Below are 22,597 nucleotides of genomic sequence, written 5' to 3' on the forward strand. Positions count from 1 at the left end.
GTCAAATTCTTTTTTTCCCAAAAAAGGGGCAATTTAGCGTGGCCAATTCACCTTCCTTGCACATCTTTTCTGGTTGTGGGGGACCCACGCAGACACTGGGAGAATATGTGAACTCCACATGGACAATGACCCGGAGCCTGGGTCGTACCCAGGCCTCAGTGCCATGAGGCAGCAGTGCTAACCACTGTGCTAATCTATGTCCCCTGGTTCTAGAATTCTCCACCAAAGGAAACAATTTTTTTCCTGTCCACTCTATGTCTTCCCCTCCAAAGAAAATAACCCCAATCTATCCAATCTCTCCTCATAGCTACACATTTCTAGCCCTGGCACCATTCTTGTCAATCACCTGCACTCTCTCCAGCGCAATTAAGTCCTTCTTGTAATGTGGTGTCCAGAATTGCACACAATACTCAAATTTTGACATCACCAGTGTTTTATACAATTTCAACATTGTATCCTTACTTTTAAATTCTACACCTCGGCCAATGAAGGACAGCATTCCAAATGCCTTCTTTACAACCTTGTCTACTTGAACTGCTGCCTTTAGGGACCTGTGTACTTCTGCGCCAAGATTTCTCACTTCATCTACCCGTCTTAGTATATTCATTTATTGTGTTTTCCCTAAAACTGTTTGACCTCCCTAAATGAATGGCCACACACCTGTGTAAAATTCCATCTGCCACTTTACCGCCCACTCCACCAACCCATCTATATCATTTGGGAGATTATAGCTATCCTCTACACTGTTCACCACTCTGCCAATCTCTGTGTCGTCTGCAAATTTCACAATGGACTCCCCACGTTTACATCCAAATCATTAATGTGTAACAAACAGTTAGGGCCCCAACACAGAGCCCTTTGGAACACCACTCAAAACAACTTTCCATTTGCAAGGGCAGCCATCGACCATTACCTTTCTTTCTTGTTACTATACAAATTTTCTATCCAGTTTGCCACATTGCCCTGTATCCTATGGGCTTTTTATTTTTTGACCAATCGGTCATATGGAATCTTGTCAAACGTCTTGCTAAAATCCATGTATACCACATCCACTGCACTACCTTCATCAACCCTTCTTGCCACATCCTCAAATAAGTCAATCAAATTTGTGAGGCAAGGCCTTCCTTTAACAAATCCATGCTGACTATCCCTGACTAGTCCATAGTTTTCTGTGTGGTAATTAATCCTATCTCTCAGAATTGATTCTACTAATTTACCCACCACTGACATAAGACTAACTGGCCTATAATTGTTTGGCATTTCCTTCAGTCCCTTTTCAAACAATGGAATCAGATTTCCATTTTTCCAACCCTCCGGTATCTCCCCTGTATCTAATGAGGATTGGATCTATCCCCGATATGATCGCCAACTGTCACTTCACCCACTTGCCCTTCTTCGTTCCCCAAGACTACATCTAGAATTGCATCTCCTCTCATTGGGTTTGTCACTAATCGGTTGGAAAAACTTTCCTGGACATTGCATGAATTTTTCTCTCTTAGTTCCCCTTGTATTGTTTGAATCCCAGTTGATAATGGGATAAGTCTCCTACTATTATAGCCGTCTTGTTCTTGCAGGCAGAAATTATCCTACATATTTATGTAGGATCCTACTCTTCTATCCCCCTTTCACAATTTGGGAGTCTGTAGTATACTCCCAGTAGTGAGATTGCCTGTTTTTATTTCTAAGCTCAACCCATAAAGCCTCGATGTTTGTATATCATTCCTTCGCACAACTGGAATAGATTCTTTAACAATTAGTGCTACACCCCCTCCTTTTTTTAAATCTCCCACTCCAGTGCCTGAAGATTCTATAACCAGGGGTATTGAGCTGCCAATTTTGCCCCACATTTAGCCAGGATTCCATTATAGCACTGACATCCTTCTGCCATGTGTCAACCTGTGCCCTTAACTCATCTTTGCAATACTCCTTGTGTTGAAGTATAAACGTTTAACCCCACCATTTTCCCTTGCTGGACACTTTTTAAAAAAAACTTTGCTTCTCCTGTAAGTCTATTGCTACACCTTCTACATCATTAGCTAATGTTCTACCTTCATACTCCCGATCTGAATTTGACCTATCTGATCTTACTCCTGGGAGTCCACCCCCCTGCCACACTAGTTTAAATACTCCCCAACAGAACTAGTCCTATGCTTACTTCTCTCAAGGGGGAAAACACGATTCATAGGTTTTAAGTAGAATGTAATGGCCTGATGAATTACATCAAACCCTCAAGCTCTGGTTTCAATGGTTTGGTTAGATGTTGCCCAACTTTCTTTCCTGAAAAAAAAAATTAACTGTTTGAATGAAATTACTAATTCCAAAGTTATTTTGCACAGTGTTAGAAGTTTGATAGGACGAGGGTCTGCATAAATGTACCCCAAAATACAGCATGAATACATGTCACTTAGCGACGTCATCTAAAGAAATGTCGAGTTATGACAAAGCCACTAATTATTAAATGCTAACTTCGAGAAATACATTTGCATTCAATGTGCTTTTTCAGCAGTTAATTAGATTTGGCTGCAATTCTGATCACCAATTTATGATAAAGAGACAGCAACTTTCCTGACCAATATAAAATGTCTTCAAAATTGCAGTTCTTCAAGACAAGTTAATTGATTTCTGAATAACTGCTTTCTTCACAGTCCAACTGCTTTCACTGCCAAAAAAATTAGTTTTCCAAAATGTAATTACTTCATAGTGCCCCATTTGGCACCTAATCTAATCTGGAAAATATTTTAAATCCCATTTCAGACTTTGATGGAGTTAATCGTAGTTTAAAACCATTTCATACTTCTGATCATCTCACCATGTGTAACAGATGCTTCAAACATGACTATTTTACTAAACAGAAACTTGTTTTAAAGGAAGGATCACTTACTGAAGAGACCCAGGAGCTGTGTCCAACACAGCAGTTCTTCTTGACTATAACTATGGTCATCGGATTCAGTACTGAAATCACGGAGATGGTGCAACTCAAACAGGTTAATGACTGTGAGATGCACAAGTTGCTGAGAACTAAATGCCTTCTGAGGAAGAAGTCTCTGAAAATAATCAAATTTAAATCAGAATTATGGTTGCGAGACAAAACTCCACAAAAGGAGAATGAAGGAATTGAAAATTACAACGTGTTCCTTTTCGTCATTTGTTTATGTAAACATGCGGGTTGAGGTTTGGGGGTCGGTGGGTAGATGGGATCATTGTTATTATGGGGACTGACATATCTGCTGATTATTGTTTATTGTTGATGGATGTAAATGTGGGAGAAAATGTGAAAAAGGAGAGCTTTTTTTTTTTTTTTATAATTTTTTTTAAAGAAAATTACAAAGTGGAAAAATCTGTAAATCATAGGGAACAGATATCTTAGCATATACAGGATGCGCCTGGCAAGGATGAAATTATCCTGTAATTTGAATTAAACAATAGAAAACGAGAAAAATAGGAATGTAATGTTTGAAAAGATAATTACCATTAAAATATCTTTTCAAATTTTATTTAAAGTACACTGTATTCTTTTCAACTGAAAACTGAGACAAAACTGGTTGTCGAATTTATACCTGGGCTTGTAGTAAAATGTATAGATCTCAAATACGATTGTTTTTATGTGGGATAGGTAGATTCTCCACTGTTACTTTTAAATTTAGTGTGGTGGTGGTGGTGGTGGGGGGGGGGGGGGGGGGGGGGGGGGGGGTGAAGAGAGAAGTCCACAAATGTAGACAGCTTCTCCAGTACGCAGCAAGGAAATAACAGTACTCATCTTACTTCTAATCTTCAACGATAAAAAATAAACTTAAGTATAAATTAATACAGTATAAAAGAAATAATTTTGGTAACTTCAAAATTGGTAAAAACTATGATTTACATTAAGGAAACATCTGATTTGTAGAGAATTCAAATTGGTAGAGCATTGGATAACAATATTTACTTTACCTGTGCTTAAATTGTTAGGATTTCTTAACTATGTAAAGTTCTTCCCAAATTTAATTCAATTCCAATTAAATGATCTTTCAAATACAGTAAATTCCTCGATTTACTTTCACACAATTGTTTTCAGAAGTGGCAACAATAAATCAGCGAAACTCATGAACAATCTATTTTCTGTAGCAGTGGGAACTTAAAACATGAAACCAGTATCCACTGCTAAAATGCACCTTTCTTACCTTGAACTGGTCTTCCAGCTTCTCTCTCAGAGTACACAATTTCTCTAAACTTTTGGTCAAATATACATGACCGTGGAACTTAATGAAAGCTTTTATGAAATCAGAAACATTCCACTTCATCTTCATATCATCACGGCTGCAAAATAGCAAACCATGAAAAACAAACATTAATGTAATACAACTGAAGAATTACTTTTGCAAAGTAAAACAAATGGCTAATAAAAGTGTTACATTTCCAATCATCTCTAGTGCAATTCATACATAATAAGTTGTACTGAAAGTCATTCTGTACATTCAATATTTTTAAATCCTCAAAAAACCTTTAATCTAATTTTGATAAAGATTGACAGAGTAATTTATCAGATATTTCAGAATAGTTTTGGAAAGCAACTATCCAGATAGTTTGGAAGAACATGAGAGATGTTTATCTGGAGATTTAGATCATGCATTCATAATATACTCAGCTGGATAAATTGTAAGGAAAACGTAAACTAGAAAAACAGTGGGAGAACAGTTAGAAATATTTAAGAGATTGACTTATTCCTTGGAGGGAGTGCCGCGCAGGTTTATAAAATGATACCTGGACTACAGGGGTTGAGTTAGGAGGAGAGATTACACAGGTTAAGCCTGTTTTCGCTAGAATTTAGACGGTTATGGGGAGATCTGATTGAAGTGCTCAAGATATTAAACAGGAAAAGACAGGGAAGATAAAGATGAACTGGTTGGAGATTCTAAAACTAGGGGGAAGTGTCTAAAAATTAGGACTAGACTGTTCAGAAGATATGTTAGGAAGAACGTCTTCACTCAAAGGGTGGTAGAGGTTTGGAACTCTCTTATAAAGATCAATTGAAGCTAGAACAGTTGTTAAGATAGCTGGGTTTTTGTTAAGCAAAGATATTCAGGGGGCCAAAGGTAGGTATATGGAGTTAGGCCACGATTAGCCATGATCTCAATCTCACTGAATTGCGGGTCAGGCTCAAGGTGTTTAATGGCCTACTCCTATTAAATATTTCTAGCTTCCTACACCAGTGAGAGGTTTTGGGGCATGGGAAGAGAGAAAGTAGAGGTGTGAAAGAAAGCAAAAGCTTCTGAAACATTATTTTTAAAATAAGTCACCAGAAGTTGGGGCAAATAATACTTTGGTTACAATTAAAATCATAATCACTTGAATATAAAAGTGCATAGAAGAAATAAAATAGAATTATGTAAAAATATCTCCAGCGAGGAGCAATATGGATAAATGGCCTCTTTCTGTGCTAGAACTTTTACATCAAAGGAATTGTTTTTGCCAAAATTAAAAGCAGATAAAAATATTTTAAGTACTAAGTAGTTAATAAACAAGCACAATGGAATTATTTTGTGATAAACGAATTAAATCAAAAAAATTAAATTTCTGCATAAAAATGCAGAAAAGCCCAGAATGTGACGGGATATATAGTTGGAGTAAACTTTGTAACATTGGAGAAATAGTTGAAAATAGGAATATTGGAGTTTACGGTTTCTGGACCAATATTTAATCCATATAATTTACTGAAAAAATGAGGTCAACAGTGGCCATCACAATAAGTCCACAAAATCGGACAGTAACCTCTGCCAAGCACAGGTGCCCAGTTAAAACACAAAAATCGAGATGTTGCTGAGAAGTCCAATGTCAATTTGAATGCTGTCATGTTCCTGTATTTACACCTTTAGGTCTGGACTAAACTAACTACAGGGAATTCATTTGAACCCAAATGCCATTGTTAATGACAGGATAAATCTTAATTACAGCCAAACCTCTCTGGCATGGAAAATCAACTTTCACAGGTGTGGAGTCTTATTCTTCTTCAGATTTTAATTGTAGACTTTTCTTTTCAAAAAAATCATGTATTTTCCTTTTTCTTTTGATATATATTTTTTTCCTCTAATTTGCTTTCTGTTCCTGATCTGACATTTGAATATTTGAACTTACACTTCCTGATTCAGCACTAAAATACACAGTTACTTGTCCTGTTCATGCAGATCCTGGGTGTCCTTTAGAGGGCACTGCATCATTTTGATCTTGAACTTCCAGTGTAAAATGTTATATAGAAATTAAACGAGCAAGGACAGGTCTCGCAAACAGTGGGCCGTGCTCATTTATCAGCATTGAGTAATTTTGGTGCATTTCTTTGCTCACCTTTCTAGAGCTTTAGAAAGCGCTTTCTGTAGATTTGTAGAAGCAGCTGGGAAAGGAAATTTGACAGCAATACTTCTGCAATAGTAGAAAATGGTTGTAAGATGATCACCTTTAGAGGAAGCAAGAATGGCCAGCTGATTGTATGGTTGACCTGAAATGGAAAAAGTAACATTTAATTCAAAATATAGCACTTTCCTACAAAAGCTTGCCCGTGGGCTATAACCCATTATTACGACTCCCCCATCAAAACCCCATTTCTAATGTCAGCTACAATCCTCTAGCTGGAAAGTCTTACTACGTTATAGATACAGAACCAGTCAGAAAATTTCAGTGACGGTATTATTTTGTGTATACATTTTTTCAGAATGATTCCACTTGGTCTCACTGGTTACTCATGCCTTAAGTTACCACCTATTTTCGGTCAGGTGCTTCCTTTGGTAGGCAATTGAAGCTATTTTGACAACTGTCAGTTGCAATATGGATACTTGAAACATTAACCAGCTGTCTTCAAACATGTTAACTTAACTACAGTATTTCTAGCATTTCCTGCCTTTTTACTTGATCTTAAAAAATAGCATTTAATGCACTCTATCAACATAGGGCAGATGGCGCAGGATCCTCTATTTAGGGTGGAATTTCTGATGTTTTATCCATATTCAGAAATCTGATCACAAAGGGAGAAATTGAGAGTCCATTGTAATCAAAATGCCTTTTGCTAAAGGATCCCAACTTGAAAACTTAAATCCTGTAATGGGTTCCCAAGATTGATGCGCATTTGTAAGCCCTCGTGAATCATTCACCAGATTTTGATGCATTCAAATGAAAAAGGAATTCCCTATTTGCACGGACCCTGAACTAAATATATTGCAACAAACCGCCGTGTTTATTGACTCAAACATATGAATCGTAAGAAGTCTTACAACACCAAAACTTCTTACTGTACCGACCCCAGACCAACATCGGCATCTCCACATCAAATATATGAAATACGAGTTAGGGTAAGGAAATTTAAAAAAAAAAAAATTTAGAATACAGAATTAATTTTTTCCAATTAAGGGGCAATTTAGCGTGGCCAATCCACCTAGCCTGCACATCTTTTGGGTTGTGGGGGCAAAACCCACGCAAACACGGGGAGAATGTGCAAACTCCACATGGACAGTGACCCAGAGCCGGGATCGAACCTGGGATCCTGGCGCCGCGAGGCAACAGTGCTAACCCACTGCGCCACCGTGCTGCCCTAGGGATGGAAATCTGGCCTTAAAGCCTGCACTGCCATTCATGAAGATCAGTGCTGATTTGTTTGTGGCCTCAACTCCACTTTCCTGCATACCCCAATACCTTGTTATTCTTGTTAGTCAAGAATCTATCCACCTCAAAACTTTTCAATGACACCCCCCCCCCCTCACTAGGAGAAAGAGTTCCACAGACTCCGTGACCCTCAGAAAACAATTCCGCTCCTCTGTCTAAAATGGGAGGTCCCTTATTTTTAAAACTGTTTCCTGCCAACCCATGTTGATTGCAAAGCTGGCTGCCAATACACATTTGCACATGTGCACTGGTCCACAGGTGTGCAAAAAAAACAAAATACAGGGCAGCATGTGGCAGTGGTTAGCACTGGGACTGCAGCACTGAGGACCCGGGTTCAAATCCAAGCCCTGGGTCTCTGCCAGTGTGGAGTTGCACATTCTCCCAGTGTCTGCGTGGGTTTCATCCCCACAACCCAAAGATGTGCAGGTTAGGTGGATTGGCCACGCTAAATTGCCCCTTAATTGGAAAAAAATAATTGGAAGGGGTGCCCCCAAAAAAAAAAAAAACCAATGCCGCTGTACCCCAGTGTATGGCTTTGGATTTATGGCCACTGTGCAGGAAGCAGGGGATCTTTTTTTTTTTTATAAAAGTCATTGACGGGATGTGGGCGTCGTTTGGTTGGGCCAGCATTTATTGCCCATCAGAACGTGGCAGTGAGCTGTCTTTTTGACCTGCTACAGTTAGCAAAGGAGTTCCAGGATTTTGATCCAGCGACAGTGAAGGAACGGTGATATATTTCTAAGTTGGAGTGGTGAGTGACGAGGGGAACCTCCAGTAGTGGGGTTCTCAGGAATCTGTTCTTGTCCTTCTAGAGGTTGTGGGTTTGGAAGGTGCTACCTAAGAAACCTTGGCGAGTTCCCACAGTGCATCTTGTAGATGGCATACACAGCTGCCACTGTTTGTCGGTGGTGGAGGGACTGCAAGTTTGTAGGACGGTAGCAATCAAGGGGCTGCTTTGTCCTGGATGGTGTCAAGGTTTTTGTTGGAGCTGCACTCATCCAGGCAAGTGGAATGTATTCCATTAGACTCCTGATTTGTGCCTTGTAGATGGCAGACCCAAGGATGTTGATTGTGGGGGATTCAGCAATGGTAATGCCATGGTTAGATACTCTCTTGTAGGAGATGATCATTGCCTGGCACTTACGGGAAACAAATGTTTCTTGCCACTTATCAGCCCAAGTCTGGATATTGTCCAGGTCTTGCTGCATTTGAACAAGAACTGCTTAATTATCTGACCCCACTTCTGACCTTATGATGAAAGGGAGGCCATTGATGAAGCAGCTGAAGATAGTTGAGCCTAGGACTCCAACGAGCAGAGAGTCTCGCTCTCTCCTCCCCCCCCCTCCCCCCCCCCCCCTCCCCCCCCCCCCCCCCCCCGGATTCCCATTGACTCGGGTTCCTTGATGCCATACTCCATTAAATGCCTTGAAGTCAAGGGCAGTCACTCTCGTATCACCATTGGCATTCTGCTCTTTTGCCCATGTTTGAACCAAGGCTGAAGTCAGGATCTGAGTGACCCTGGCGGAACCCAAACTGAGCACCCGTGAGCAGGTTATTGCTGAGTAGGTGCCACTCGATAGTATTGTTGATGACTCCTTTCATCACTTTGCTGATGGAGAGTAGATTAAGAGGGCCGTAATTGTCTGGGTTACATTTGTTCTGTTTCCTGTGAACAGGACACACTGGGCAATTTTCTATATTGCCAGGTAGATATCAGTGTTGCAGCTGTGCTGGAGCAGCTGGCTAGGTGTGTGGCAAGGTGTGTAGCACAAATCATCAGCACTATTGCCGGAATATGGTCAGGGCTCATAGCCTTTGCAGTATCCAGTGCCCTCACCATTTCTTGGATGTCACATGGAGTGAATCGTATTCGCTAAAGATTGACATCTGTGAATTTGGGGTTTTCCAGAGGAGACCAAGATGGATCAGCCACTCTGCACTTCTGGCTGAAGATTATAGCGAATGCTTCAGCCTGGTCTTTTGCAGTGTACTGGGCTCCTCCATCAATGAGGATGGGGATATTAGTGGAGACTCTTCCTCCTGTGAGTTGTCTAGTTGTCCATCACCATTCACGGCTGGATGCGGCAGGACTGCAGAGCTTAGATCTGATGAGTTTGTTGTGGAATCGCTTAGCTGTCTATTACTTACTGCTTATTTTGTTTGGTACGCAAATAGTCCTGTGTTGTAGCTTCACCAGGTTGACCCCTCATTTTTAGGTATGCCTGCTGTTGCTTCTGGCATGCTCTCCTGAACTCTTCAATGAACCAGGGTTGATCCCCTGGCTTGATGGTAATAGTGGAGTGGGGGATATGCTGGGCCATGAGGTTGCAGATTGTGGTTGAGTATAATTCTGCTGCTGATGGCCCACAACTGCTCATGGATGCCCAGTCTTGAGTTGTTAGATCTGTTTGAAGTCTAACCCATTTAGCACAATGGTAGTGCCACTAAACATTTGCATATTCTGTACCATGGTGGTTAAAGTTTCTACTTTCCCACATATGCATAGAAAACAGTCCAGTTCTCAAACCAACTCGTGTAACATGCCGTTTCCTTCAAATACTGAAGAAAAAGCTCTGAATGCAAGTGCACATGTAGCACAATGAGAGCAAAGTAGTGCCACACAAACCTCCGAGCAGTGCTTCACAATCTACTGTCGCCAGAGCTTCATCAGTGTCTGGAATGATCCATTTTTCCCATTGTCACCAGCTTCGGACAACTATACAACCCTATGTTACTAACTTTATCTTATTATCACATTTAATAAGAAAGAAAATTAGGCATTTTTAAGTTTGCAAGGGAAAATAACACTATATTCTGTCTCTGCTTGCTTTTTGACAGCATTTTGCGATACACAAGACGACAGCTTGCTACTGCATTGCTTTGGGAAATCAGATAAAAATTGGAATCCCATAAGAGAATTCTATGAACCTTTGAAGCAAGATTGGACAACTTAAATTTGAATGGCTGCAAGCACAATAGATCCCTTCACTAAAAAAGTGAAATCAGGAGGGGTGGTACACACTGACATCACCAGCAAATGGAACCAGTCACTAGTAGTAATATGACCATAAGACATAGGAGCAGAAGTAGGCCATTCGGCCCATCGAGTTTGCTTTGCCGTTCATTCATGACTGATGTGTTTCTCATCCCCTTCTCCTCATAAGCCCTGATCTTATTAATCAAGAACCTTTCTAGCTGTCTCAGACTCTGTGATTTAGCCTCCACAGACTTCTGCAGCACGAGTTCCACAGATTCACCACCATCTGGCTGAAGAAATTCCTCCTCATCTCGGTTTTCAAGGATCGACCCTTCAGTCTGAGGCTGTGCCCTCAGATTCTAATTTCTCCTACTACTGGAAACATCATCCCCACGTTTATCTACCTAAGCCTCTCAGTATTCTCTAAGTTTAAATGAGATCCTCCTTATCCTTCTAAATTCCATAGAGTACAAACCCAGAGTCCTTCAACCGCTCCTCATATGATAAGTCCTTCATTCCGGGGTCATGCCTGTGAATCTCCTCTGGACCCTTTCCAAGGCCAGCACATCCTGCCTTAAATACGGGGCCCAAAACTGCTCTCAATATTCCAAATGGAGTCTGACCAGAACCGTATACAGCCTCAATAGTACATGCCTGCTCTTCTATTCTAGCCCTCTCGACATGAATGCTAACATTGCATTTGCCTTCCTAACTGCCAACTGCATGCTAGCCTTAGGAGAATCCTGAACTCGGGCTCCTAAGCTTATGATTTCCGAAGCCTTTTCCCATCTCGAAAAAAATCAATGCTTCTATTCTTCCTTCCAAAAGTGCACAACCTCTCACTTTTCTACATTGTATTCCATCTGCCACTTCTTCGCCCACTCTCCTAGCCTGTCCAGGTCCTTCTGCAGCCATTCTGCTTCCTCAACACAACCTGTCCCTCTACATATCTTCGTATAATTTGTAAACTTAGCAACGATGCCCTCAGTTCCTTCTTCTAGTAATGACGGCACATAGGTTAAAAATGGGCTGTTTCCAACCAGTGTCCCCTAGTTCTAGTTTCTCCCATGGGAAAATGCCCTTTCCGCATCTACCCTGTCAATAAGACTTCTCATTCTCAAATTCCAATGGGCATAAATCCAACCTTTCCTCATGAAATAACACCCTCATCCCAAAAATCAGTCGAATGTAATCATATATTTGTAATTATATATTTTGTTAAACAAGGAGACCAAAACTGTGCACAGTTCTCAAGATGTGGTCTCATCAACAACTGTAGCAAAACCTCCCAACATTTATACTCCAATCCCCTTGCAATAAACACCAATTCCCTTCCCTAATCACTTGCCGTACCTGCATGCTGACTTATTGCAATTCTTGTACAAGCTCACCTCGATCCAGAGTCCTAATGATGATTTTCTGCTCCTCCTGCCTCCTGCCAAACTGGACAATTTCACTTACCCACATTATGCTTATGCTCTATCTGCTCAACCTTTGCCCACTCACTTAACCTCGTTGTATCCCTTTTCACACTCCTTACGTCCTCTCCACAGCCTACTTTCCAAGCTATCTTTGTTATCAGCAAAGTTAACAACTGTACATTTGGTCCCTTCATCCAAGCCATTGATATAGATTGCAAATAGTTGACATCTCAGTACTGATCCCTGCGGCCAGTTGTTGCATTTTGCCAACCCAAATATTTATGCCCATCCTCTGCATCCTGTTGGCCAACTAATCCTCTATCCATACTATATGTTATCTCCTACACCATGACCTCTTACTTTTGATTAGGACATTTGATGTGGCACCTTACCAAATGCCTCCCACAGGTTCCACGTTGCTCTTTATGTCCTCAATTAACTATAATAAATTAGTGAAATACAACTTCCTTTTCACAAAACCACGTTCACTCTGCCTGACTGCACTGAGGTTACCTTACTGCTCTGACTTCCTTAATAATAGACTCCAGCACTTTAACTATGATGATATTAATCTAACTAGCCTGTAGTTTCCTGCTTTCTGTTTTTCTATTTTCTTCAATGGAGGAGTTACATTAGTTATTTTCCAATCTGATGGAAACTTTCCAGATTAGAGTGAATTTTGGAAAATTATCAGTGTATCCATCATCTCAGCAGCCACTTCATTTAAAGCCTTGGGATGAAGTCTATCAAGACCTAGGGATTGGTCAGCTTTCAGATCTAATAATTTTTTCAGTTTAATTGTTTTTTGTTCCTCCCAACCTTTCAACTGTTGGTTCACAATTATTTCTGGGATGTTATTTGTGTCCCCTGTTAAAATGTAATTCCCAGATTAAAAATGCCTGTTCTATTGATCTATTTCCTTATTTTTCATTATTAATTACCCAAACTCTCTCTCTGGAGAGCCACGGCTCACTTTGCTTAAAGTTTTCCTCTTTTAAATACCTGTAGAATGTTTTACTATCCATTTTTATATTTATAGCTAGCTTTCGCTCGTACTCTATTTCTCCCTCATTCGTTTAGTCATTCTTCTGTTTTTTAATATCTGTCCAATTTATTTTTTTAAATATAAATTTAGAGTACCCAATTCATCTTTTCCAATTAAGGGTCAATTTAGTGTGGCCAATCCACCTACCCCGCACATCTTTGGGTTGTGGGGGCGAAACCCACACAAACACGGGGAGAATGTGCAAACTCCATATGAACAGTGACCCCGGGGGCCTGGATCAAACCTGGAACCTCGGCGCTTGAGGAAACAGTGCAAACCACTACGCCACCTTGCTGCCCGGTTTTGCCCAATTTATGACCAGCCACTATTCCTTTTTTTCAATTTGATACACTAGATATAGACCCTCCCTTCTCTTCCTCAAAACTGAATGTGAAACTCATCACTCATTACCTCAGGGCACCTTTACTATTACGATTAGGTCATTGATTATCCCTGTCTTGCTGCAAATTTACTTTAGAACAGAGATGAGGAGAAATTCCTTCAGCCAGAGTGTGGTGGGTCTATGGAATTCATTGCCACAGAGGGCGGTGGAGGCCGGGACGTTGAGTGTCTTTAAGACAGAAGTTGATAAATTCTTGATTTCTCGAGGAATTAAGGGCTATGGAGAGAGAGCGGGTAAATGGAGTTGAAATCAGCCATGATTGAATGGCGGAGTGGACTCGATGGGCCGAATGGCCTTACTTCCGCTCCTATGTCTTATGGTCTTAAATTACCAGTTCTGGATCATGCAGCATGTGGCATCTCACTTTGAATCCCTCAAAAACTATATCCAGTACACTTCCCTTCTGCAATACCAATGTCGAAAAAAGAACTGTATATCCACATGGATGGTCAGGGACTAAGGTCTAAGGATTTAAACCATCCATGTTGCACTTATCTACCTTCCATCTCGGTGCTCTATATGGAACATCCTTCCGGAGCAAGATCTACCAGCAAAGACAGTTTGGATCAAGAAGTGGGAAACACAAGAAGTTAATTACAAGTTCCTTGTGAGAAACCCTATCTGTTGAATGGGAGGATTTGAACTAATAAAGAGTGGTCCATGCCAAATCGGTTCAGGATAGACTACGCAGCCGACCTCAACAATTGGGGCCTCAGTACAAGATCCTTAAGCAATTGTGGAATGACAAACAATCCAGCACTTTACCGAGGAGTAATCAGGCTAATCACCTTAAACTCAACAAATAAAGAGGTTATTGCTTGGCTTTGCAAATTTTAAAACAGATCTGGAATAGTTTACTCTCTGCTTGACTCTAGAACGAGCTGCTCTAAGAAACTGCCCTGAGAACACTATGGCAAAGGTAGCCTGGATGAGGAGTTTAATCGGATTTGTAAAGTCTACACATAGGTTAAATTCACCCAAGACAATTGCCATTCATTTCTCACAAACTCCCATGATTTATTCCTGTATAGCCCATCCTACAATGTAGTCACTGTTAGTGGGCCTATAAACTACTCCCACAAGTGACTTTACCGTAGAATCATAGAATTTACAGTGCAGAAGGAGGCCATTCGGCCCATCGAGTCTGCACTATTTATCATCTTTAGCTAAACTGACTCCATCTCTATCTTTAGAACTAGTCATATCACTCTATTGTACTAATGTCACCCGTAATCAACAGAGCTACCCCTCCACATTTTCCAAGTTTCCTAAGCCTCTGAAATGTCAATTACCACTGAATATTAAAGTCCCAGCCTTCGTCATCTTGCAGCCATGTCTCTGTAATGGCTAACAGATCATACATATTTATTTTTATTTAAGCTGTCAATTCGTCATTTTGTTACGAATGCTACACATAGATACTGAGCCTTTAGCTCAGTCTTTTTCTACTTTTGCAACTTCTAGCCTTATCTGCTGGCACATTTTAGTTTGTTCATTATCCCTTTCTGCCATGCTGTGAGCCTAATTTCCCTTATTGCTATCTTTCTCTTACATCGTCCTCTCTTTTGATCAATCACATCTTCCTTCACTTGATCCCTCAACCACTGCCTAGTTATATTCACCAGAACACTGGTCCCAGCACAGTTCAGGTGATGACTATTCCAATGATACAGCTCCCACTTCCTCCAGTACGGATGCTTGTGTCCCATGAATTAAAAGCTATTTCTTCTACACCACTCTGAGCCACACATTTAACTCTAATTTTATTTACACTAGCTCAATTTATTCACGGCTCAAATAATAATTCAGAGATTACTACCTTTCAGGTTCGGCTTTTTAATTGAGTCCCGTGTTGCTTATACTCTTCACACAGAACAGCATGTCCAAAACATTAATTTCCACCATCCAAGGTAAAGGACATGGGTAAAGTCACCAAAACATTTGGCAATTCTGACTTCTTTTGGTAATTTCTCTATACTGCCGAAACTGATGTTGGATATCAATGCCTAGTTCTGGAAGTACTCTAGTTCATAACCTGCAGCACACACCACAACTCAATGCAAAAGATGCAATATGCATCAAGTTAGCCAATAGTTCCAAGCAGCATCAGGCGAGATACTGAGGGGATAATAGTGGTTAGGAAAGAGAGATAGTTTAAAGTAAGTTATACTTGTATTTGTGGATGTTAGGAATAAGATATGGCTTCTGCACTTGAATGTTAAGAAAATCGCAGTATTAATTTCATTTTAAAGGTTGCCTGCATTTTTAATGAGGAACATAGGATACCAAAAACTGAATGTTGCCTCGGAACAAAGAGGCCACAGGGGAACAGAGCAATTTATAACTCAGTTGCGATTATGCGGAGGTGCAGGGTGCAGTTTGGGAAGACTGTCAAGCAGGGTATTATGGGAGATTGCAGAGAGCAGGCCCCAATCTGAAGAACAAAGATCCCAAAACCAGGGGGATGGACAAAAGGACATTCCAAGGAAACCTTCCTGTCAATGGGAAAGGACAGGAATCTGGAAAAGGTCCTGCTAAGTTAAGAAGTAAGGAGCGGAGGCGCCAGGCTAAAGGACAAGGCAGTAAGGTACAGACCTGGGATAACAGAGAATCAAACATGAGCTTGTGAGAAGCCAGAGATTCAAGGAGACCCAAAGGTTAGTATCTCCTCAGTACGGGCCTGTGAAACAGAGGCGTTCTGATGGCAGGGCTGGATATGAGAGATTGCATGGAAGGCGAAGCGTGAATGCACGTGGCACTCCAGAGCAGAGGAACACTTGAAGGAGAAGTTGAAACTCTTGATTAAGACATCCGAGAGAAAGCGTTGTTTGGGAGAAGATACCAAGGCGTGTTTGAGTGTTGAGATTGGAAACCCTCATGTGAAAGACAAACAAGACCAGTTGGCTCAGTGAGATAAGCATCTGGGGGGAGTTGATGAGAAATCCATCTTGGATGACATCTGCCACATGGCTTCAAAGTGTATGGTGTCTGACCACAGTTCGCCCATTGGTTTACATCTGAACATTACCAGGTAAGCTTTTGTAACTTTCACTATTTGTACATATCTTTATATATCTATATCACTTGGGTGACAGAGTGCCACATTATAGTTAATCTTTTCTTGTTTAATAAACATTTTATTCTTCTGTTAAAAATACATCAGCTGACTCCTGGGACTCCATTCAAGAGCCACCCTTCACATATCTAAACAAAAAATGAGAAGTCAAGATCTATCAAGCCAGGGTCCACCTTGGGGTCTAACTTGTCCAGTAGTAACATCAGCTGGGATCATAATACAGCATCAGAATGGAAATCATATATTAATATTGAACCAGCAACGGAATAGGCAAAATTAGTGTGAAATCTAGGGTGAGACTCTGAAAGCCAAAATATTTTAGTTAGAAAGGCACCTCGATAAGAGAGATGCCGATTAGGGGAACCATAGGTTTGAGCCAGGGAAGTGGGATGGGAGAGTTCAGCGATGGGAGGAGAGGGGAGTTAGGGTATTAAGGGACTTGTTTCTGGGGGGGCTGTTTTGCGAGCTGGAGGAATTTGGGGGGGAGAAATATGGACTGGGGCAGGGAGAGGCAATTAGATATCTGCGAGAAGGAGGTTCAGAGCTTCCCGATAGCGCCAGCCTCCACATTGTTGGAGGAGGTATTGACGACAGGGGGAATGAAGAAGGGGGTGGGGTCAGCGATTTATGGCAATACTCTGGGGGGGGGGGGGGGGGGGGGACAAGGTATCATTGGAGGGGATTAAAGCAAAGTGGGAGGAAGATTTGGGGGAGGGAATGGAGGAAGACTGTGGTGTGAGGTGCTCCGGAGGGTAAACACCTCAACCTCATGCATGAGGTTGGGGCTGATACAGCCCACCTCATGAGGGCGAGGATGAGCCGTCTCTTTGAGGGGGTGGAGGATGTGTATGAGCGCTGTGGGAGGAGCCCCGCTAACCATGTTCATATGGTTTGGTCCTGTCCTGGAGGAGTATTGGAGGGAGGTCTTTTAAGGTCATCTCGGTGGTGGTATTGTGAGGTTCAAACCAGGGCCCCTAGAAGCCATAATAGGGGTGTCGGACCAGCCTGGGCTGAAGGAGGGTGTGGTGGCAGATGTCTTAGCCTTCGCCTCGCTGATCGCCCAAAGGCGGGTCCTGTTGGGGTGGAGGTCAGCTTATCCGCCCTGTGCCTCAGTGTGGTGGGGGGACATGCTGGAATTTTGAACGCTCAAGAAGGTGAAGTTTGAGTTGAGGTGGAGGATGGAAGGGTTCTACAATTCACAGCATTGTTTATCCTGCACTTTCAAGAATTGGATGCCATCGAACATTAGGGGGTGGGTTTGAGTGTATTGTTTGTTTACCATGTATGGGATGACCGTGGATTCTCTTTTGGTCTTTCTTGTTTTGTATTTGGGATGTGTGGGGGGGGTGGGGGGTTTGTATGTTGAAGGAGATTCTGGTTGGGGGATTGCTATTGTTGGTCATCTTTTGTTCGGTGTATATTTGATGAAAAAGTGGAAAATAAAATAAAAGTATTTTCAAAAAAGAAAGGCACCTCTATTAACCGAGTACTGACAGAAACAAATACAAAACCTGGCACAGGTTCCCAGTGGCAGCTTACTATCCACATCTGTGAAGTCACAGCCTGCAGGTAAGTAGTTTCTCTTTTATTTTCCCTCAGGTGTTATCGTGCGGGGCGCAGAGGTTGCTGAGTGAGTGCTTGCTGAGAAGGGGAGTGAACAACAGGTAAGCTCTTTCTTTTTTTAAATCGAGAGGGGCTGGCAGGGAAGGTAGTGCAATGTTCCTCCTGCAGAATGTTTGAGGTGAGGGACGCCGTCAGTGTCCTTGCTGATTTCATCTGTGGGAAGTGCACCCATCTCCAGCGCCTCAGAAACCGCGTTAGGGAACTGGAGGAACTTCGGATCATTCGGGAGGCAGAGGTGGTCATAGATAGAAGCTTCAGGGATGTAGTTACTCCGAAGAATAAAGGTAGATGGGTGATGGTGAGAGGGGCTGGGAGGATGCAGTCAGTACAGGGATCCCCTGTGGTCGTTCCCCTAAGTAAGTATACCGCTTTGGATACTGTTGGGGGGGGAATGACTTACCAGGGGTAAGCCATGGGTACAGGTCTCTGACACAGAGTCTGTCCCTGTTGCTCAGAAGGGAAGGGCGGAGAGGAGTAGACCATTAGTCATTGGAGACTCCATAGTTAGGGGGATAGATAGGAGATTCTGTGGGAACGAGAGAGACTCGCGGTTGGTGTGTTGCCTCCCAGGTGCGCGATGTCTCGGTTCGTGTTTTCAGGATCCTTAAGGGGGAGGGACAGCAGCCCCAAGTCGTGGTCCACATAGGTACCAACGACATAGGTAGGAAAAGGGATAGGGATGTAAGGCAGGAATTCAGGGAGCTAGGGTGGAAACTTAGATCTAGGACAAACAGAGTTATTATCTCTGGATTGTTACCCGTGCCACGTGAGAGCGAGACGAGAAATAGGGAGAGAGAGGAGTTGAACACGTGGCTACAGGGATGGTGCAGGAGGGAGGGTTTCAGATTTCTGGATAATTGGGGCTCATTCTGGGGTCGGTGGGACCTCTACAAACGGGATTGTCTACACCTGGACCAGAGGGGTACCAATATCCTGAGGGGGAAATTTGCTAATGCTCTTCAGGAGGGTTTAAACTAGTTCAGCAGGGGCTTGGGAACCTGAATTGTAGCTCCAGTATACAGGAGGTTGCGAGTAGTGAGGTCATGAGTAAGGTTTCAATGTTGCAGGAGTGTACCGGCAGACAGGGAGGTGGTTTAAAGTGGGTCATCTTCAATGCCAGGAGCATCCGGAATAAGGTGGGTGAACTCGCGGCATGAGTTGGTACCTTGGACTTCGATGTTGTGGCCATTTCGGAGACATGGATAGAGCAGGAACAGGAATGGTTGTTGCAGGTGACGGAGTTTAGATATTTCAGTAAGCTCAGGGAAGGTGGTAAAAGAGGGGGAGGGGTGACATTGTTAGTCAAAGACAGTATTACGGTGGCAGAAAGGACGTTTGATGAGGACTTGTCTACTGAGGTAGTATGGGCTGAGGTTAGAAACAGGAAAGGAGAGGTCACCCTGTTAGGGGTTTTCTATAGGCCTCTGAAAAGTTCCAGAGATGGAGAGGAAAGGATTGCAAAGATGATTCTGGATAGGAGTGAAAGTAACAGGGTAGTTGTTATGGGGGACTTTAACTTTCCAAATATTGACTGGAAACGCTATAGTTAGAGTACTTTAGATGGGTCTGTTTTTGTCTAATGTGTGCAGGCGGGTTTCCTGACTCACTATGTAGATAGGCCAACGAGAGAAGAGGCCATATTGGATTTGGTACTGGGTAATGAACCAGGACAGATGTTAGATTTGGAGGTAGGTGAGCACTTTGGTGATAGTGATCACAATTCGATTATGTTTACTTTAGTGATGGAAAGGGATAGGTATATACTGCAGGGCAAGAGTTATATCTGGGGGAAAGGCAATTATGATGCGATGAGGCAAGACCTAGGATGCATCGGATGGAGAGGGAAACTGCAGGGGATGGGCACAATGGAAATGTGGAGCTTGTTCAAGGAACAGCTACTGCGTGTCCTTGTTAAGTATGTACCTGTTAGGCAGGGAGGAAGTGGTCGAGCAAGGGAACCGTGGTTTACTAAAGCAGTCGAAACACTTGTCAAGAGGAAGGAGGAGGCTTATGTAAAGATGAGACATAAAGGTTCAGTTAGGGCTCTCAAGAGTTACAAGTTAGCTAGGAAGGACCTAAAGAGAGAGCTAAGAGGAGGGGACATGAGAAGTCTTTGGCAGGTAGGATCAAGGATAACCCTAAAGCTTTCTATAGATATGTCAGGAATAAAAGAATGACTAGGGTAAGAGTAGGGCCAGTCAAGGACAGTAGTGGGAAGTTGTGCTTGGAGTCCGAGGAGATAGGAGAGGTGCTAAATTAATATTTCTCGTCAGTATTCACACAGGAAAAAGACAATGTTGTCGAGGAGAATACTGAGATTCAGGCTACTAGACTAGAAAGGCTTGAGGTTCATAAGAAGGAGGTGTTAGCAATTCTGGAAAGTGTGAAAATAGATAAGTCCCCTGGGCCGGATGGGATTTATCCTAGGATTCTCTGGGAAGCTAGGGAGGAGATTGCGGAGCCTTTGGCTTTGATCTTTAAGTCATCTTTGTCTACAGGAATAGTGCCAGAAGACTGAAGGATAGCAAGTGCTGTCCCCTTGTTCAAGAAGGGGAGTAGAGACAACCCCGGTAACTATAGACCAGTGAGCCTTACTTCTGTTGTGAGCAAAATCTTGGAAAGGTTTATAAGAGATAGGATGTATAATCATCTGGAAAGGAAAAATTTGATTCGAGATAGTCAACACGGTTTTGTGAAGGGTAGGTCGTGCCTCACAAACCTTATTGGGTTCTTTGAGAAGGTGACCAAACAGGTGGATGAGGGTAAAGCAGTTGATGTGGTGTATATGTATTTCAGTAAAGCTTTTGATAAGGTTCCCCACGGTAGGCTACTACAGAAAATACAGAGGCATGGGATTCAGGGTGATTTAGCAGTTTGGATCAGAAATTGGCTAGCTGGAAGAAGACAGAGGGTGGTGGTTGATGGGAAATGTTCTGACTGGAGTCCAGTTACTAGTGGTGTACCACAAGGATCTGTTTTGGGGCCACTGCTGTTTGTCATTTTTATAAATGACCTGGAGGAGGACGTAGAAGGATGAGCGAGTAAATTTGCGGATGACACTAAAGTCGGTGGAGTTGTTGGACAATGCGGAAGGATGTTGCAGGTTACAGAGGGACATAGATAAGCTGCAGAGCTGGGCTGAGAAATGGCAAATGAAGTTTGATGCAGAAAAGTGTGAGGTGATTCATTTTGGAAGGAATAACAGGAAGACAGAGTACTGGGCTAGTGGTAAGATTCTTGGCAGTGTGGATGAGCAGAGAGATCTCGGTGTCCATGCACATAGATCCCTGAAAGTTGCCACCAAGGTTGAGAGGGTTGTTAGGCAGGCGTACGGTGTGTTAGCTTTTATTGGTAGAGGGATTGAGTTTCGGAGCCATGAGGTCATGTTGCAACTGTACAAAACTCTGGTGCGGCCGCATTTGGAGTATTGCGTGCAATTCTGGTCGCCGCATTATAGGAAGGAAGGAAGTGGCAGCATTGGAAAGGGTGCAGAGGAGATTTACCAGAATGTTGCCTGGTATGGAGGGAAGATCTTATGAGGAAAGGCTGAGGGACTTGAGGCTGTTTTCGTTAGAGAGAAGAAGGTTAAGAGGTGACTTAATTGAGGCATACAAGATGATCAGAGGTTAGGGTGGACAGTGAGAGCCTTTTTCCTCGGATGGTGATGTCTAGCACGGGGGGGACATAGCTTTAAATTGAGGGAAGATAGATACAAGACAGATGTCAGAGGTAGGTTCTTTACTCAGAGAGTAGTAAGGGCGTGGAATGCCCTGCCTGCAACAGTAGTGGACTCGCCAACACTAAGGGCATTCAAATGGTCATTGGATAGACATATGGACGATAAAGGAATAGGGTAGATGGGCTTTAGAGTGGTTTCACAGGTTGGCGCAACATCAAGGGCCGAAGGGCCTGTACTGCGCTGTAATGTTCTATGTTCTGACTGCTCAAGACCACAGTTCATCCTGAGCCCAAGAAAATGTTGCTTTGCATTTAGTGTCAGAATCTTTCACTTGTGCATAGAACTGACAAGAAAAATCCTTCTGGTAGCTCATTCCTTGCCAGGAAATAACACATTCAACTACCCACTGACAAGTTTAGTTCCCATTCAAAACAGTTCCTTTCTTGGCTCTATCACTCCTAAAACTGTTTGCAAAAGTGATACTTTCTGTATCAGTTATAGTTTCAATTTGTATGGATTTACTATGGAGCCTAGTTTCTTCAAAATAAAATTGATGCTACTTTCTAGGGGGCTCTGACCAGCCAGTGAATAATAATGGAAAGAGCTACACCTTTAGCTCTTGAGTTGCTGCGTCTATGGACACACCGGGCAAAGTAAATTCAAGGTGAAACAATTTAAATTGGTGGTAAATACATGTTGCATTGAATTTCTGATGCAGCTTTCTAAACCTAATGTCAGTGTACTTGC

General features: G+C 42.4%; 1 protein-coding gene across 5 annotated transcripts in view; it reads right to left on the reverse strand.

Annotated features, from left to right (window-relative positions):
* Positions 1-22,597, reverse strand: part of smg7 (SMG7 nonsense mediated mRNA decay factor) — a 197,609-nt gene that overhangs the window by 87,045 nt on the left and 87,967 nt on the right. For all 5 annotated transcript variants that reach the window (XM_072511232.1, XM_072511231.1, XM_072511229.1 and 2 more), the window contains exons 7-9: positions 6,319-6,469; positions 4,161-4,296; positions 2,882-3,044 (exon numbers count right to left, since the gene is read on the reverse strand). In XM_072511232.1, the coding sequence (XP_072367333.1) occupies positions 2,882-3,044; positions 4,161-4,296; positions 6,319-6,469 (450 nt within the window). The remainder of the gene's footprint in view (positions 1-2,881; positions 3,045-4,160; positions 4,297-6,318; positions 6,470-22,597) is intronic.

Source organism: Scyliorhinus torazame, chromosome 7 (assembly GCF_047496885.1).
Source record: "Scyliorhinus torazame isolate Kashiwa2021f chromosome 7, sScyTor2.1, whole genome shotgun sequence".
NCBI lineage: Eukaryota > Metazoa > Chordata > Chondrichthyes > Carcharhiniformes > Scyliorhinidae > Scyliorhinus > Scyliorhinus torazame.